We start from the raw sequence: 17,097 nt of genomic DNA, 5'->3' as shown, positions 1-17,097 counted from the left end.
ACGATGAGACATGATGCTTTTAGACCGCAGGGCCAGAATGAAGTAAAGAACATTGGGGAGTCTCTGCAAATCACTCCTCTGATATACAAGAGTAAAATTACCTGCCCTCAAAAAGCAATGCTTGTAATATCTCTGAGATGTTACGAAAAAACTTCTGTAATGCTGCTGCTTCAAAACATTCATTTAATTGTTCTGTACTGGTTTGAACTAAAAAAGATATTTTAAATCAATCATTATTATTACAGGAAGATGTTTTTTAGCTGTAGTCACTGATTATGGATTGATCCAACAAGTGAAATTACATAGATGAATGTCGACAGCTATTGGACTAGCCAATGTCATTCTCAACAGACAAATTTGAGTCAATAAAAAAACAATTAAAGCGCAAACATTGTCAAACACCCGCTGTTAATTGTGTTTAAGGTCCCAAATGGGAGCTTTCAGTTAAGTTTTTATGAAAAGATCTCAATTAGTGCACACTCAGGGCTGATATAATTTTTTCGTACTGAAGAAGACATCTTAAAATTTCGCTGAAGATCAGATGATTCTCAATTCAGTTCAATATGTAATTGTTTTATTGCAACATTAGACCAAGTCTTGGGACGTTCAAGTATTTTTCATCTACAGATGAAGCTTCAGAATTCACGCTTTTGAGGCAATGCAAGGTGTCACTACCCCCCGGATCAGTCCTCATTCCCTGCCACCAACAGCAGCCCTCACCCATCTACACCACCCACGTCTCCACTGCCTTTTCTCGCTACTATAAATAGGCTCGGACACATTAATTACGTAGCTGCTGGGGTGAGGTGTCTCTCAGTACACTGAAATGACTCTTTAGCAGAGACAATAAAACAATGCAACAGCCGGGCATCTTCTCTGGGTGACAGTATTCTCGAATGCCTGGAAGAAGTGTGTAGTGGCTTTACCTGTGCAAAAAAAGGTGTGGGGTTATCTGGTTTTATTGATTTTACAGCTACGTCTTGAATTGCAGCATGCTTGAATAGCGGAAACGGACGGTGGTATGCGCCAAGAAACAGCAAAAAAATTTATAAAACATGTATTGAAAACTATATATTTACATTTTTATTTCTGCCATAAAAATGGTTTAAAGGGACATTCCACTTTTTAGAAAATTTCCAGCTCCCCTAGAGTTAAACATTTGATACTGTTTTGGAATCCATTTAGTTGATCTCGGTTCTGGCGCTACCACTTTTAGCATAGCACAATACATTGAATCTAGTAAGACCATTAGCATTGTGCTTAAAGTAACCAAAGAGTTTAGATATTTTTCCTATTTAAAACTTGACTCTTCTGTATTTATATTGTGTACTAAGACCGACAGAAAATTAAAAGTTGTGATTTTCTATGCAGATGGCTAGGAACTATACTCATATTCTGGCGTAATAATCAAGGACTTTGCTGATTTAACATGGCTGCAGCAGGCGTAGTGATATTACACACTGCCCGAAAATAGTCCACTGCTATTGAAAGTTACCAAGGGGACTATTTTCGGTCAGTGCGTAATATCACTACGCCTGATGCAGCCCTCTTAGTACACGATGTAACTACAGAAGAGTCAAGTTTTAAATAGAAAAAATATTGAAACCCTTTGGCTATTTTTTAGCGTGATGCTAATAGTCCAATCAGATTCAATGGATTGTGCTAAGCTATGCTAAAAGTGCTAGCACCAGACCCGGAGATCAGCTGAATAGATTCCAAAACGGTAAGAATCAACTGTTTAACTCTAGGGGAGCTGGAAAATTAGCATATTTTCAAAAAAAGTGGAAAAAGTCTGTGTAAAGTCCGATATTAAATGTGTTCTTAGTTTGTCACACCACAGAAAAATTCAGCGTCAACTCACAAGAATTCATACATATTTTACGAGTTGGCTAATTCGTATGAATTCATATGAAAATAATTGCGCAAAAACGTACGATTCTTATAAAAAAACATGTGAAACCAAACCCCTAACCCCGCCCCTAACTTCAGCGTCACAAGGGTCAAGGCAAATCGTACGAAAACTTATGAATGTGGTAGTATGAATTCATATGAATTAGCATAGGAAAAATTTGAATCGTACGAAAAAATGGAAATCAAAATCTTGGAAAAAGGTGGGGGCGTGTCCGTTGTTTGCACTGAAACCACACCCACTCATAGGAAAGTTTTAGTCTCTCTCAGCTTTCAAGTAGCGCAACAACCTGAATGAATGCTCGTTATTTTTTTAGGGGGGGGCCATACTCGGTGCATCATCGAGCCACCGTTTTAACCGTGCCAAAATAATCCTGAACTCAGAAATGAGGATAAACTGTTTAAAGATGTGACTCCACAATTCAGTTCTACATAGTTCACTGTCTTTGTAATGGTTTCGGCAATACATTTCTAACATTTATAATGTGTTAAGAAACAATTGTCTGAAATTACTTTAACCGGTCTTTAAATTGTCAACACATCCTGAGACTTCCTCATAATGTTCATTCTCACTGATTGCACACTAAGCCGTCAGATCAGACTGAATCAGATTTGAACATGATGTTACCGTGTTGTTTTCCTGCAAATACGTAGTGCTTATAATATGAAGAATTAAGGCCTGCACTTTATAAATAGCCGGTGTTGCCGCAATTGATGGGTCCTTTGAAGCTCTAGAGGTTTCCACTTTCACCAGCCCACTTGTGGAGCTGTGCACTATTTTGTATTTAAATGCACCGTATGAAAGGATCAAATGGAAACATTTCTTTCAAGCGTTCATCATAGATTGCACTTTAGGCTTTTATGGGTAGAAGTGCATCTCTGTATAATTGCAATTATTCATATAAAGGTAGAGTTTCTTTAACGCTGTAATACACGATCATGACCAATTTGAAGAAAAACATGTTTCTTAGAAAGTAGGATTGTGAAAAATGACTTCACGTCAGCCAAAAAGTTTATTTTACTAAATATAATTGTTTGCATACTTCTTTTACCAATTAATTTGTTCAAACCATTTGTTCATTAGAAATACAGTGCAGTCAAGTGCAGTTTCTAATTAAATAAATCTGTTTACTTACCAGCATGAAGCTCAAATGTTATGAGTCATTCAAGTAGAAATCTGGTTAATTCGGAAGGCTTTATAATCATCTCAGTCAAAAAATAACCAAGCGCTGCTCTGTAAACAGCCAGGCACGAATACAGGAGCAATTTTTCTTGGAATGACAAATATAGAAATGTCAAACGCATCAGCAAATGGAGATCAATTCGATTCAAACCATCAAGGTAAATCTTTGAGTTTTCAAAAACATGCCACAATATCTTCTCTAAACGTGGTCAATTCTAAGATGTGGTTGATCGTTCCAGTTGGGTATATTTAGTTTTTTTTGATCAGAGGTTCACAATGTCTGTTTCCATGGGCACATCAGATAGTCTGAACCAGCTCGGGTGGTGCACTAATGAAGCGCCTGCTGCACAGCATCAGTAAAACAACTACAGCTTTAAGACAGATTGCCTGCAAGGTACGACAGCAAGGTTTTGAGAAGTTTATGCATCCAGAGGAAACATTAAGACCTTTAGATGCCAGCTCTGAAACGCACTGAAAGATGTTCCCCCTGGTCTGATTGTGACATTTAATGAACCTGTGTGATTTCCTATTACATTGAGCAAATCGTATATGAATACTGAATGAAGAAGACTCTGGTTACCGAGGAAATATGACATTTATAATTAAACAGTCATCAATGAGGAAAGCGGTCCATGTCTGTAAATGGCAGTCTGCATTTATGAAACAAGGACGAGATGAATATAAACACAGGTAAAAAGAGACAGTAACAGGGGGTTAATGATTTCATTTGCATTGTTCATAATCTTTTTAACCAGCTACTCAAAGATGGCAATCAACAAGACCCTTGAGGTTACTGTAAAACTCCCTCGCCGTGCACAAATGACTCTAAAAGGTTCTGAGGACTGTTTTGTATTATGGTACTAATTATGCAGACTGTCGCAAAAAACTATTGTGGGATTTGAAATGCAGAGAATAGAACTAAGCCGGATTCTTTTTTGAATAATTGCGAGCTGTTTGTCCATGCAATACTCTTTATTATGAAGATGAGGTGTTGTGGTTGGTAGCCCATTTGTTATGTGGAATTAAGGAGCATTGGATTAATACTTTAAAGAGAAAGTTCACCCCCCAATATTTTTTTCTACCCTCGTGTTGTTCTAAACCTGCATGAGGTTCTTTTCACACTTGGTCCTTTTTAAGGGTCTGAGCATGGTTCGCTGGGATTTTGGCACATATGTGAACACGCCAAACAGTATCAGATCCCAAACCAAACCGAGACTTTCTAGGGAGGTGGTACTGAGTACTGTTAACCTTTTGGTACCAGTATGGTTCACTTAAAACTAGGGTTGGGAATCGAATTTCGATTCCAATTCTGGAATCGGATCCATAAGGAAGGAATCGGATCCTTGTAATAAAATAAAAATTTCGATTCCACGTTTCGATTCCAGGACCGCACATTACGTGACCTATAGCCATCTGCGCGCAGTGCGCAGGACCGTCGGCTCGGATACTAAAAGTCAGTCAGTTCGCAATCGCACGATGGACCGTACTGGAAGGGCAGGAAGGCGCTCAAAAGTGTGGCAGCATTTTGCACAGTCAGCAAAAGACAAAGCGAAATGTAATTATTGTGACACAATATTATCTTGCACGACGGGTGTCACCAGCAACATGGCAAAGCATCTGCGGTTGGTGCATCAAATCGAGTTAAAAGAATGCACCGTGTTTGATGCGTTGCGCACCCCGAGTGCCGACTCTGTGCACCCCGAGTGCTCTTCAGCCGCTGCCGGCAGAAGTGCGGCTGCAGCGTCGACACATGATCCTACATGTGAGACGCCTTTTTCCCTCGCTTTAAAAGGAAAACTCACGCAGGAAAAAACTGTGTGACAGGTCGGTCACAACATTTATAGTAAAAGGGCTGCATGCATTTTCTGTCGTTGAGTCGCCATCATTTAGGTAGGTGTTACATTACGAGGGAAAATTATTTAAAAATCATTTAGCCTAGCCACAGCAACATAAAATCAGATATGTTGATTTTTCTAAATAAAAACTGTTAAGTTCTGGTGGCAACTGCCTTTGTTTGCACTTTAAATAAGTTCAAGTGCACTTTGCACACTTTATTTGATCGCAGACAACAAATATATTAAAAGCTTTAATTTAGAAATTATGCGGCTGTTTGTTTTTATGTATCCTCCTTTTATGTGTTCAGCTGTAATTGCACAAAATAAATATTTTTGATTTATAAAGGCTGGACTTTTATTGCTTTTAACCCCTTTGGAATCGAAACCAAGAATCGTTTGGAATCGGAATCGATAAGCGGGAATCGAATTTGGAATCGGAATCGATAAATTTGAAACGATGCCCAACCCTACTTAAAACATGCATTGCATACACAAACTGATCCAGTCTCACTTTTTTTCCCATCTGTCTCCCAATAAGTTCAGTATGTGTAAAGAGATGCGATTATAAATAAACATATAAATGAATATACATTTGACACCATGTAGCTATACAGCATCAACGCGATTCGAAATCATTGAAGGTTTTGCCTCTGGAGTGATGTAGTTGGACTCTCACGCATAATTCATACACATTTGATAAGAAAAATGAGAAAGAATTGCAGCTCCTGCAAAAAAATAAAATTGTGCTAAATAGCACCAAAAGCTTGTAATCATATGGGGAACCATTTTTAGTGCTATATAGCACCTATAAAGCACAGATGAAGAACCCTTTGGGGGGATATAGCACCAGATGTGTTTCTATATAGCACAATATGGTTGTACACAGGTGCTATATGGCACTTAAAATGATTCCCCTATGATTAAGAGCCAGTGAACCACTTTTAGTGCTATTTAGCACCATTTGTTTTTAGAGTATACATGAGAAAACACTATAGTACTGTATTATAAACTAGAGTAAACTTTAGTAAATAGGCCGCTATGTTGTTTTTAATTCTTATTATGGTAAATACAGTGTACTTTAATATACTATTGTAATTACACTCTTAATAAAGGTGCTTTACGATGCCTTAGAAGAACCTTTTATGTCTAAATGGTTCTTCAAAGCACCTTCATCATCTGAACAACCTTTCATTCACAAAAGTTATTCACAAAAAGGTATAAAAGTAATGGTTCTTTAACGCAGTGGTTATCACATTCACAAAATGTGGCTTTAGGAGCTGTCCAATACTCTACATTTGGAAAGAATCAGAGATTTGGCAACGCTTCATAGACTTCTTACAATCAGTATCTGTATAAACACTTATTCCCTTTCATTTTATTTGTATAAACTCTTATTGCACTTCTTACTACAAACTGTGTTCTACTTCCATGCTGCTTGTCCTTTTCTCTCTCTCTCTCTCTCTCTCTCTGTTTTTGTTTTGTTCTGGTTGATATGTTAATTTATATGTTAATTTATACAAAATACCTGAGACTCTCTCATATTGTTGATTGAAAATTGTATAACATCTATTCGCTGAAAAAAGCAGAGGTTCTTAAACTTTTTCGCCATGCGGCCCCCTTGTCTATGGTGCATCCCTTCGTGGCCCTCAAAGAAAATATATGACACAAAACAATCTAAAACTTAAAATTTGAATTAAACAAAACATTTAAATTATACAATGTAGTGCTGTTGGTATGTAGCCTTATTTTTCTGATGTTTAATTAAACAGAATTTATGATAAATAAATGAATCTTTAAAAAAAAAATCTAAAACCGGGGCCACCCTGACCCCCAGTTTAAGAACCACTACTTTTAAAAAACCTTTGAAAAAATGGTTCTTTGAGGAACCAAAAAGGGACATCACTGTGAAGAACCTTTCAAGCACCTTTATGAGTGTATACTATACTATACTATACTAATTATAGTGAAGCAAAGTACAGTTACTGCAGTTTACTACTACTATGGTTTTATAATGGTAAAAGTGAAAAAAAAAATACTATATTAAATGTTTACTATAGGGACTCAGAGACCGTATGAATGTAAAAAGAACTCTGTCATACACCTCTTGGTCCACTTTAAGGGGTTGGGAGTTTGGTTCTCTTCAAGACAACAAGTGAAAAACACCCTAGTTACTTTCTTCTGTTGAAGATACACAAAAATATATTTTGATAAATGCACACAGTTGACAGTACTCATTGACGTCATCCACAGTACGAAAAACAAATGCTGTGGAAGTCAATGGGTACCGTCGACTCATACAGGTGTAGACCCACATTAGGGTAATGGCGGAATTATCCTTTTGGGGTGAACTTTAACTTTAACAAGTCTAGCACTTAAAAAACACAATGTCAGAAGAAATGGTCAAAAATGGTTCCAGGGGCATAACCCTATAAAAAAGGTACTATTTAGGTACATATGTATATTTGGTAACAATATGTACCTCTGTGGTACTATTTTGCCCTCTTCGGTACCAGCATGTACCTCTGAGGTGCAAAGTTAGATGTACTTTTTGAAAGGGTACCACCACACCAAGTCAGCTAGGGACCATATGTATGCATGTGTGTATGTATATGATTAATTAACAAAGCTACCAAGCATTACCATTAACATTTTGCAAAATTGGTCAAACAAAAACATGCTATTGAATAGTTTGAAACAAATAATGAATATGACTGTAGAAATCCTCTTCCTCAATTAGCAGTGTAAATTCTGCAGCGGCTCTTTATCTCCACACACTGACATTATTTCCCACTAATAGCTTCTTGCTGGTTTTCGTACAGATCAAGATGTGGAAATTATGCTGAAATCATTCATAATTGTGCCGACCCCCGCGAGAACCTCGAGTCCGACGTGTCCTCATCCTTTCAGAAGCCTTAACAAGCTCGCTCTACTGAAACCTGCCATCCCCAAGGGAAAGAAAGCAGCAAGAACACCTTACCGACTTAATGTCAGAGCGATTAAACATTACCTTTGTAAAGAATACATAATTACTATGAAAATCCTTTCACTGAGTGAAGGATTATAAAATTCAGGCCAGGACACCGTCACACCGTTGATGGAGCTGTAGGATGTTTTCCCATGGGCACTATACCCAAATGGCTGTTAGATCCATCCCAGACAACCCAACAAACACTGCCCTTTAAAGTAAGGGTCCTGCTCCCCATCAATCAGAAAGCCCTAAGGTGCAATGCATCTACCAAATGTGATGGGAGCCATTATATTGCACATTCAATGTGCCAACAGATAAGATCACAGAAATTTCAAGCCAAGTCCCCATCTATTCACAACAAACAACCTCTAATCTGTTTCACAATTACGCACAATTGACATTTCGTCGAGTGCAAGCGTGAATACGGTGAGTAACATGCATACGATTGGTTTGCGATTCAAATCAATATTTCTTAAGTCAAGATAAATGATGCTTTTTGCAAACCCCTTATCAATCTAAGACTTAAAACTTCTCCCATCTATCCATCTCGCACAGACTAAAATAAAAAATCTTGTTACCCATTGCATTGACTATGATCAGGTATACTTACCTTTATAAAGGCTGATGGAATTTTTTTATTCATGATTTGCCACTTGTGCACAATGTACCTGCAGCCACACAACCGGCTTTGTATAAACATTTTATTTACTCTATACACTTACATGAACAAAACACCATATAAACACAAAGAGACTGATGCAGCGGTTAACTAACCTGCCATCCATTTGATTCAAAAGGCCTTTTTTTACTTAGGTCATTTTTTTCTTTTGTAGTACACAGACGGCCGAGGCAGCACAACGCTAGCTGAACTGAATGGTGCATGCTTAGTACACTGCCTGCATCAGGAATGGAAATCTTTCTAGAGACACTAATTCAAAGTAAAGAAAGTATAAAAGTATCATTTTACAGCAGTTGAAATACTGACATTAATAGCAAGTTTTAAACCATTAAAACCATGAAGACACTAAGGAGGCCAGTCTGAAAGAAAACAAAGATTAAGTGAAACGAAAGCAGTTTTGGGCTCGTACCCCTTCGTCTGTGGAATATCATTTCTTCTGCATGTGGATGTTATTGTGCCTTTATGTTTATAAAAGTTAAGCGCCGTTACAAAGTAACCAACGGAAAAAAAAAACAACACACACAGTCTCGTGTGATTAGCCCAAATGGGAGAAATTATACAAAAAGGCCAAATTTAAAACTCAGAGTGTCGTCAAGATGAGCATCAGTGGGACAACAATGGCACAACACATTCATTTCTGTAAGCCCAGCAGGAAATTAGTATGAAGTGAATATGATTTGTAGAGATGTAACGGGTGAGGGGACCTGGTCAAAACCCATTTCCACTACGGCGGAGTTCACGGCGAGAACTTTTTGGCTTGTGCTCGGACCCTTTTTTCATATTCCACTCTGTTTTGGCTGAAACACAAATAAAGATTCATGAGATTCAAAAAAGATAATTATTCGTGGCTGATTTGAATAAGAAGTGCATACCAGTAAATTGTGTACGCCTCAGCCTGTGCAGGATCCTGGATATTTGGTTCGTTAAGGAGTTCTTGAATACCTAGCAAGATCTTAACACAAGAGGAGAGAGTGAGTGAAAGAGACAGACACTGAAGAATTTAAAACATGGCATGATACTGCCCTCTTCAGGGATGAATTGTATGCGCTATGTTTATATGATTATATGAATTATAATCCACACGTTCACATTCTTTCCACAAGGCTTTTACATTCTTACATCAGTCGCATCAATGGTTAAATTATTATTAGGACATACATGACGAGCGATAATTTAACAACATAATTAAACAACTGCTATATGCAAGCAGTCAAAACTCTAATGCAATGCTTCACTTGTGACATTTAACCAAAATTAACAAATTAAACTGCTCTAAAAATGATTTTTGTTATGGCCAATAACAATTATCGAAAACACAAACTGTGTCCAAAGCTTAAAAATGCTGAATTTAGGGGCAGCATTCCAAGGCAGGAAGACATCAAGGCAAAGTCAGAATTTAATGTTTGCTTTACTTCCTGTCTCCTGAAATAGCTTAATCAGGTCAATTTTCAACGGGTCCCTGTGATTTCAAAGTAAGATCTGATCCTGGATCAACAATTCAACGTCCCACAATTCTGTGCATGCGCAGGAAATGTGATTGGTAGAGTTCGGGGGAAAAAAAGGGGGGCCAAGAAAGCGGCTAGAGCAAATTAAGTGCAAGTAATATTTTCACTTTATACATTTTGAGTGCATTTCTAGCAAGAAATTAGTATTGTGGTTTTTAAATATTTAATTAGTTATCACATAGGTGCTCAGTTTATATTTTAAACAAAAGTTCACGCTGCCTATGAAGACCGTCTGAATAAGTTTCCAGGAGCACAGACACTTCCTCCAAAGTCATTCAATGGGTTTACATGTACAGTCTTATGCTGCATTACAGAGCACATCCAAACCAGTGGGATGTAGGACTTATCCTACCTCCAACTAGGAAAAGTGCACTGGAATGCCTGTCGAAGTGGAACCTCCTACCGGCAAACTCGGGGGAGTTCGACCTACAGCAAAATAAGTCGGAGGACAATGGCGGCGCCCATAGAGTGAGAGGAAAACTTCAAGGAATAGACTAGAAATTGTACTTCTCTGCTTGTAGGGCTGTTTTAGACACTGTAATTTTAACACAACTTGTTTTTTTACATTATGGCGTGAAATTTTGTCGTTATTATCTGTTAGCATGAAGATACGGTAAAAGTATACCAAGTTACTTAAGCGACATGCAGTGCTTTTATATAATGGCTCCAGAACACTTTGTAAAGATGTTTAACTTGATGTTTTAGTGTAGTGTGAACTGCACAGTTCGGACCGACGTTTTAAAGTCATGTAGTCTGTACGAGCCTTAAGACCACCGGTCGGTCGTCCATGTTTTCTGTTTACGTTCCACTTCAAATGCCTGGAATGTTTTGAAGTAGGAGCTAGGACACTTCATGAAGGATAAGTCCCGCGTCCCACTGGTTTGGATGGGCTCTTGAACGCAGCATTACACCGATTATGCTTAATAAACTGAAAACACATGGGGTCATGTAAAGGCGTAAAACGGTTTTCCTTTATCCAGGGTTCCCACACCTTAGTTAACATCAAATTCAAGGACCTTTCAGATCCAATATGCTTAAATTCAAGGACAAAATGTGGGGAAACATTTCAAGTGAGAGCAAGGTTACATCGTGTTATCTTTTAAGATACATTGTTACAGGTTGCTTTTGGAGGGAACTCGCACTGCATCACTGTGACACTTTGGGGACGCCTCCAGGGGTATGTGTGTCTGAATGTGTATATCAAATTCAACCAATTGTGAGGCTTAACAACAAAGACAGGGTGACGCAGGAGCCAGGAAGTGTATCACCATCTAAAATATTGCCAAAGACGGCTTTACAGGGACGCAGGAGTGTGGAAAGGGAGACGCAGCGTCTCGTTCCCTTCTCAGGGAACAACAGTTAAATAGGTTACGCGAGACCTTTTCATGTGTCAAGCACAACTGTGCGCACAAAAAGCTTTTTTGGTATGAATCAACAGTCGCATAAAGAAGATATAAGCATTTAAAGCAAACAGTTTAGCATGCGTGCTTAAAGTCTAGAATTTTTATGATATTATCCTACACTACATAGGGGAACAATGTTTTTTTCCAGAAAACTTCTTGCATAAAATAGATTCAAGCACTTTCAATGACCTGTATCTATGCATGCATTTTTCAAAAACTTCCCAGGGCCTTGAAGTATTTCCCCCAGATTCGCAAACTTTCAAGGATTTCAAGGACCCGTGTTCCCTGTTTACCAGGGAAATTCCATAAACGGCATAAGGAAAAACTGAACGGCACAGGTAGTTTTTTGCTCATTACCCTTAAAGATAAATGTCACACGCGGAAGTGCAAAGTAACTTCATAAAAGTCTCTGCATGACTAAAGCAGTTAGCAGAGAAACTGCGAAAACAGATGCTTATGACACATTTAAAGGTTCTGCAGACACGAAAAAAGATACAGCAGTATGATTAAAGACAGATATGCCGTTGGCCTTTTGAACGACTGGATAGGCGGTGACGTCAATTCTCCAAGTCCCACATAAACACTGTTGTCCGCATAACCCGCTTATTGATTTGCATGTAAACGCATGAAAACAGTTTTCTAAAATAAGCAGATTTTTGATAGTTATATCTGCTTATTCTTTGCATGTAAACGTACTCATTGCCTCACGAGTCAGCTGCCTAAAGGCCAAAGTATGGCACTTTATGCTTACGAGAGGATCCGTGAACAGTGTCATTAGATGTCATAAATTTTGTCATCAGAAGAGTGTGGGTGTGCTGTACGCGCACCACTGTTTTTTTTTAAACCATGCATATATTGTACGCGTAGGTCATGCATACGCCTACAGGAGAATGTAGCATGTGGCCCAGGAGATGCATTGCATTTTGTCGTAATCCCTTGCAAACGTCTGTGTACACATACGAGTCAAACTTTGCTTTTTACGTGTACGTGCACGTGCACGGTTGAATGCACAGCCTTGCAGACTATACTCTAGGCTTAAGCTTTCGAACGCAACCCGTTCCTGGAGGCACACCAACACTACACATTTTCTACACAAGTCTTTCTATCCTAACCTGAAGCCTGCCATCAGCTCATTAGCAGACCCCCATAATGGAAATAACGCGGTGAGAGACCCCTAAAATGTGCACAGTTGGTGTGCCTCCAGTTGGGAAACAACTGTTAGAGATCTCGTGTTTTTCCCCCTCTATCTACATTATAAATCAAAAATCAGCATGAGTCACCGCAGAAAAACTGGCCTGGAATTTGGGGGGGGATTTCCAGGCCAAACATCAGCATAATGTGACAATGATGATAATTCTAAAACGGACAATATTGGACATTGCAAACAGACTTTATATATACACATACATACACAAAAAGGTCTTTGGTTACACTTTTACAGAAAAAAAAAAAAAACTACTCTTACTGCATTGCAACACATTAATGTGCAACAAATGTTCAAATCTTACCTGCTTGATTGTAATGGCAGGCCTCCAGTCTTTGTCTTCTTCTAAAATAGACAAGCATACGGTACCAGACGGATATACATTCGGATGGAATAAAGGAGGCTCAAATTTACCTAAAGAAACAAGAGAATCTGGCACAGTTATCACATCACGCACACGAAAGTCAAGAAATAGCACAACCGAACATGTGATTTACACTTTGGCGGAGAGGATGGATAGTCGTCCTTGAAGAGCATCCGGAGTTTGAACAAGCCTCCCTCCCACGGTGTCTAAAGAAAAACAAAAGTCGTCTTTTTAAATGGCATACTAGCTGTAAGCTGCACTATACAAACAAGGACAATTGTGTGAAATTATCTATACAGTAAACTAAAACTTTACAAACTCATAAGCAATAATTCTGGTCTATTGTCCAAACCGGACCCATACCCCTTTTTTGCCCGGGATGGCGCACTCCCAGTTCATCAAGTTCATCGTTCCATCCGGGTTTTTTGTTGGTACAGCTACAAAACCCTAAAAAAAAAAAAAAAAAAAAAACCCTTAAAATCAAACAAACTGAACAATTCATGAATTATAAAAAAAAGGTGGGTGGTTGCAAGTTTTGAAATCTTGACTTTTGAAATCCACAGCATATTTTTATGCTGAACACCCCAACGGTTTCAATAACAATTGTTCAGTTGTTAAAAATATATATAAAGTGTGAAACCTTAATATAACACCAGTACAGATGGAAAGTACCAGTTTGTGTTTTTCCACTGAAGTTTAATATTGCTGCTCTAAACAGTTTTTGATTGGAAACTTTAACAAAGTCCCTGCACAACACTTTGCAGAGCAAGTTAAGCGATCAATTCAAATGATTTATCTAAAAAGTAGCAAAACAATAAAACTATAATCACTGTATGGGCATTTCTAGCGTTATGAATGTAACATTTGCAGTCACAAATATATTATAAATATTATATTACCAATAAAGAGATGATTTAATATTTTTCCTAAACCCTAATGAAAGATTGCAGACATCAGAAAATTATCAGTCTATACTCATGTTTCTTATTTTAAATGAGGGAAACATGCATGTGTTATGGATGTGACAAAAAAGATAAGTTTTTTATAAGACAACACTGTAGGAATACTGCGAAATTAAGATGCACATACCAGATGCAGTAAGTCCCAACAAATAAAGGGACGGCTTTCAATTAACATTTAATATTTATTTTAAGCTTTGTATGTGCATCTATAAAGGAAGAAACAGGGTTATAGATGTGACATCCCTTTGCTATGGACAATTCTAAAATTTGCAGGAACAAAGAAATTCTTTAAATACTCTAGTAAAGACTTTGCATGGGTATTAAAACCACCAAATATTAACATCTGAGATATAGGTATGGTTAAACTTTGGGGTAAAACTTTGATAAGGTTGACATTTGCATAGAATTGCACATATGGTGTAACACATCATACTTACAAAAGGATGGTCTTTCCGCCAAGCCTTTCGTTCTTGCGCGAGACGACTTAACGCTATACCAGACATGACTTGAGTGCCAAGAAAGTGTACAGAAGCCTGGAAGAGAGACAATACATCTTGAAGCAAGGTGCATAAAGCCATATGTTTAGGACACACAGAACCAGCTTGCAATACACCACAGTTAGTTTTATCAAACATGCGGTGCACTAGATCAGTGGTTTTCAAACTGGGAGCCGGGGGGCCGCGAGATGGTGTCAGGGGGGCCGCAGTTTTATGACATTTTATGAAATACATTAATTTATCATGAATTCTGTGTAATTAAACCTATAAAAATAAGGCTACTGACCAAAAGCACTACTTTTTTGTATAATTTAATGGTTTTTTTTATTAAAATGTTAAGTTTTAGAACAGTTTTTTGTCACAAATTTTCTTTGGGGGGCCCGCAAATAATTTAACAATTAAAAAGAAAATTTACCTTTGATGCAGGAACCAACAATGTTAAAAACATGTTATAAAAGGAGTAGCCAATAATAATAATAATAATAATAATAATAATAATAATAATAATAATAATAATAATAATAATAATAAATCATCATCATCATCATCACACCAACAAGTAGGTGGATCGTATGCTGGTGCATTATTTATTCCTAGAGGCGGGGCATAAATAGCGTAAAATAATTTGTGCTAACTGGATGCAGTGTAGCACTATGACTAAAAGAAGAACAGTGCTGCTAACATTTGAATTTGCAACTAACTTACATCTCAAGCCATTCATTATCACTAAACCAAATGATTAATGGATTTTCTATTATTATAGATCACCCACACGTTGTAAAAACCGTGCAAATTGCATGTAGAAATGCTCAAATTTGGATTTTAGATTAAAATTAACCAAACAATATAATTATCATAGTTAATATAACTTATATTTATATTATATAGTCATTTTATTATTTATGCGTTGTTTTTTTTCTGAATTACTGTCATATGTAAAGCAGTGCGCTTGTTCATAGCAACGCTGCACATCATCTTTACTGCGCACTTCTGGCACTGCCGCCCGTTTCGCGATGAATGCTCGGTTCTAACGGTCTGGCAAGGATGTAAATCACCGAAATGGCATAGGAGGACAAAACACGCGATGTGTTTATTACAACAGATGCTTCGCGTTTGTCATATTCTTATCGCATGAGGTGTATAATGGATGTTAGCCTAGCATTGCTAGCTAGCAAGAGCCGCAAACAAAAACAGCGCAAACTTCACGGGGTGTCTACATGCGTAAACGTCCGCGACTTTTATGTGGCTTTCGAAGACATACCTCTTATCAGTGAAGACGATTGATGATCACTAAACCAAACTCCTTATATTTGGAAATTCGAGCCAAACTCAACGCAAAAACCTAGCGAAGTTTCCCTCCTGGAGAAAAGAAAACACGGACATTTACCCAAAAGAATCAGGACCCGTGAGCACACACGCATCTGCCTGAGTAAAACACTCAGCAATGTCAATATATACTGAGCCACAGACTGCGTGGATTAGTTCGATAATTACTTGCTAATGAATTACAAGCTGTTTTCTATACATATAGGCTAATGAATAACACCTGAACATCTAATTTAAGCTAGAACATAAACAATTAGTTAATTAAACAGGTAAACAATATAGAAATAAATTTATATTTTGGATAAGTGCAAAGGCACAAAGTTAATTCTTGCTTTCTGTTTGTTTTTGCGAGAATAACACAATTAAGGTTTTTAGTCAGGCGTGTCTTAGACACCTATAATGTTATAGCGTTGTTGGCTAGGCTTATTGTAAAAATGTCGCCTTTATATTTATGTTTATATTGATTTATATCTTTACATTTACCAATCTTAATGTTCTCATACATTTGCAATGTATAGTGCCAGTTAGCATCAGAAAGCGCTGAACAATATCTCCAATAAAGTAAATATGTTTGGTCATAAAGGATCAAAACCACTGTTCTACTACTGTATATATGATAAATTAGGATATACTAATTAATTACGCTGCATTTACATACAGTACTTAAAGCATACATTTTTTATTTAGATTTCAGAATGAGCATGTGTCATTATATATGATGTAGTGCATGCAGGTTAATTAATCAATATTAATCCATCATATATGGTAGATCAATGGAATTTTACAGTAATTTGCTGGTTTTGTAGTTATATTCTAAAATATTTTTTTCATAGCCTACAGCCTAAAAGCTTCAACAATGTTAATGGAATGTATTTTGAACGTTTTAAACAGTGAACATTTGATTCAACAAAATAAAACAACACCCAAATTTCATTTCAAACTGCCATGCTTGTAAAAAGCTATAAAATATAGCTAAAATATAAGTATTTAGAGAAATAACGCTGACTGAGTATGTTCTTAATGTCATAACTTTATTTTTATTTACACATGTGTCATTACAATGCAGCAGACACACTCATCTTAACATTTCTATAAACCCTGAGTTAAACATAAACATTGCAAATAACATACAAGTAACATACAGCAAAAAAAAATATTTTCAAATATAATTTTAAATATATTTCAAAAAAATACAAAAAATGGCCAAATATATTTTGAAATATATTTTGAAAATAAATATATTTTAAAGTATTTATTTTCACG

General features: G+C 37.1%; 2 protein-coding genes across 2 annotated transcripts in view; both read right to left on the bottom strand.

Moving 5' to 3' along the window:
• Positions 1-3,381, bottom strand: part of baiap3 (BAI1 associated protein 3) — an 83,123-nt gene extending 79,742 nt beyond the window's left edge. The window contains exon 1 of the mRNA XM_065255659.2: positions 3,045-3,381. The gene's annotated coding sequence lies outside the window, so the exon portion shown is untranslated. The remainder of the gene's footprint in view (positions 1-3,044) is intronic.
• A 5,200-nt stretch (positions 3,382-8,581) lies between these two features.
• ube2ia (ubiquitin-conjugating enzyme E2Ia) lies at positions 8,582-15,928 on the bottom strand. Its single transcript, XM_065255792.2, has 7 exons — positions 15,770-15,928; positions 14,449-14,544; positions 13,413-13,496; positions 13,183-13,255; positions 12,990-13,099; positions 9,446-9,525; positions 8,582-9,370 (listed from the first exon to the last, which is right to left on the bottom strand). Exons 2-7 carry the CDS (start codon positions 14,512-14,514, stop codon positions 9,310-9,312), a joined length of 474 nt encoding a protein of 157 aa, XP_065111864.1. The 5' UTR covers positions 14,515-14,544; positions 15,770-15,928; the 3' UTR covers positions 8,582-9,309.
• Between the last annotated feature and the right edge of the window lie 1,169 nt (positions 15,929-17,097).

Source organism: Paramisgurnus dabryanus, chromosome 3, assembly GCF_030506205.2.
Source record: "Paramisgurnus dabryanus chromosome 3, PD_genome_1.1, whole genome shotgun sequence".
NCBI classification, from domain to species: Eukaryota; Metazoa; Chordata; class Actinopteri; order Cypriniformes; family Cobitidae; genus Paramisgurnus; species Paramisgurnus dabryanus.
This window is presented reverse-complemented; position numbering and strand designations above follow the sequence as displayed.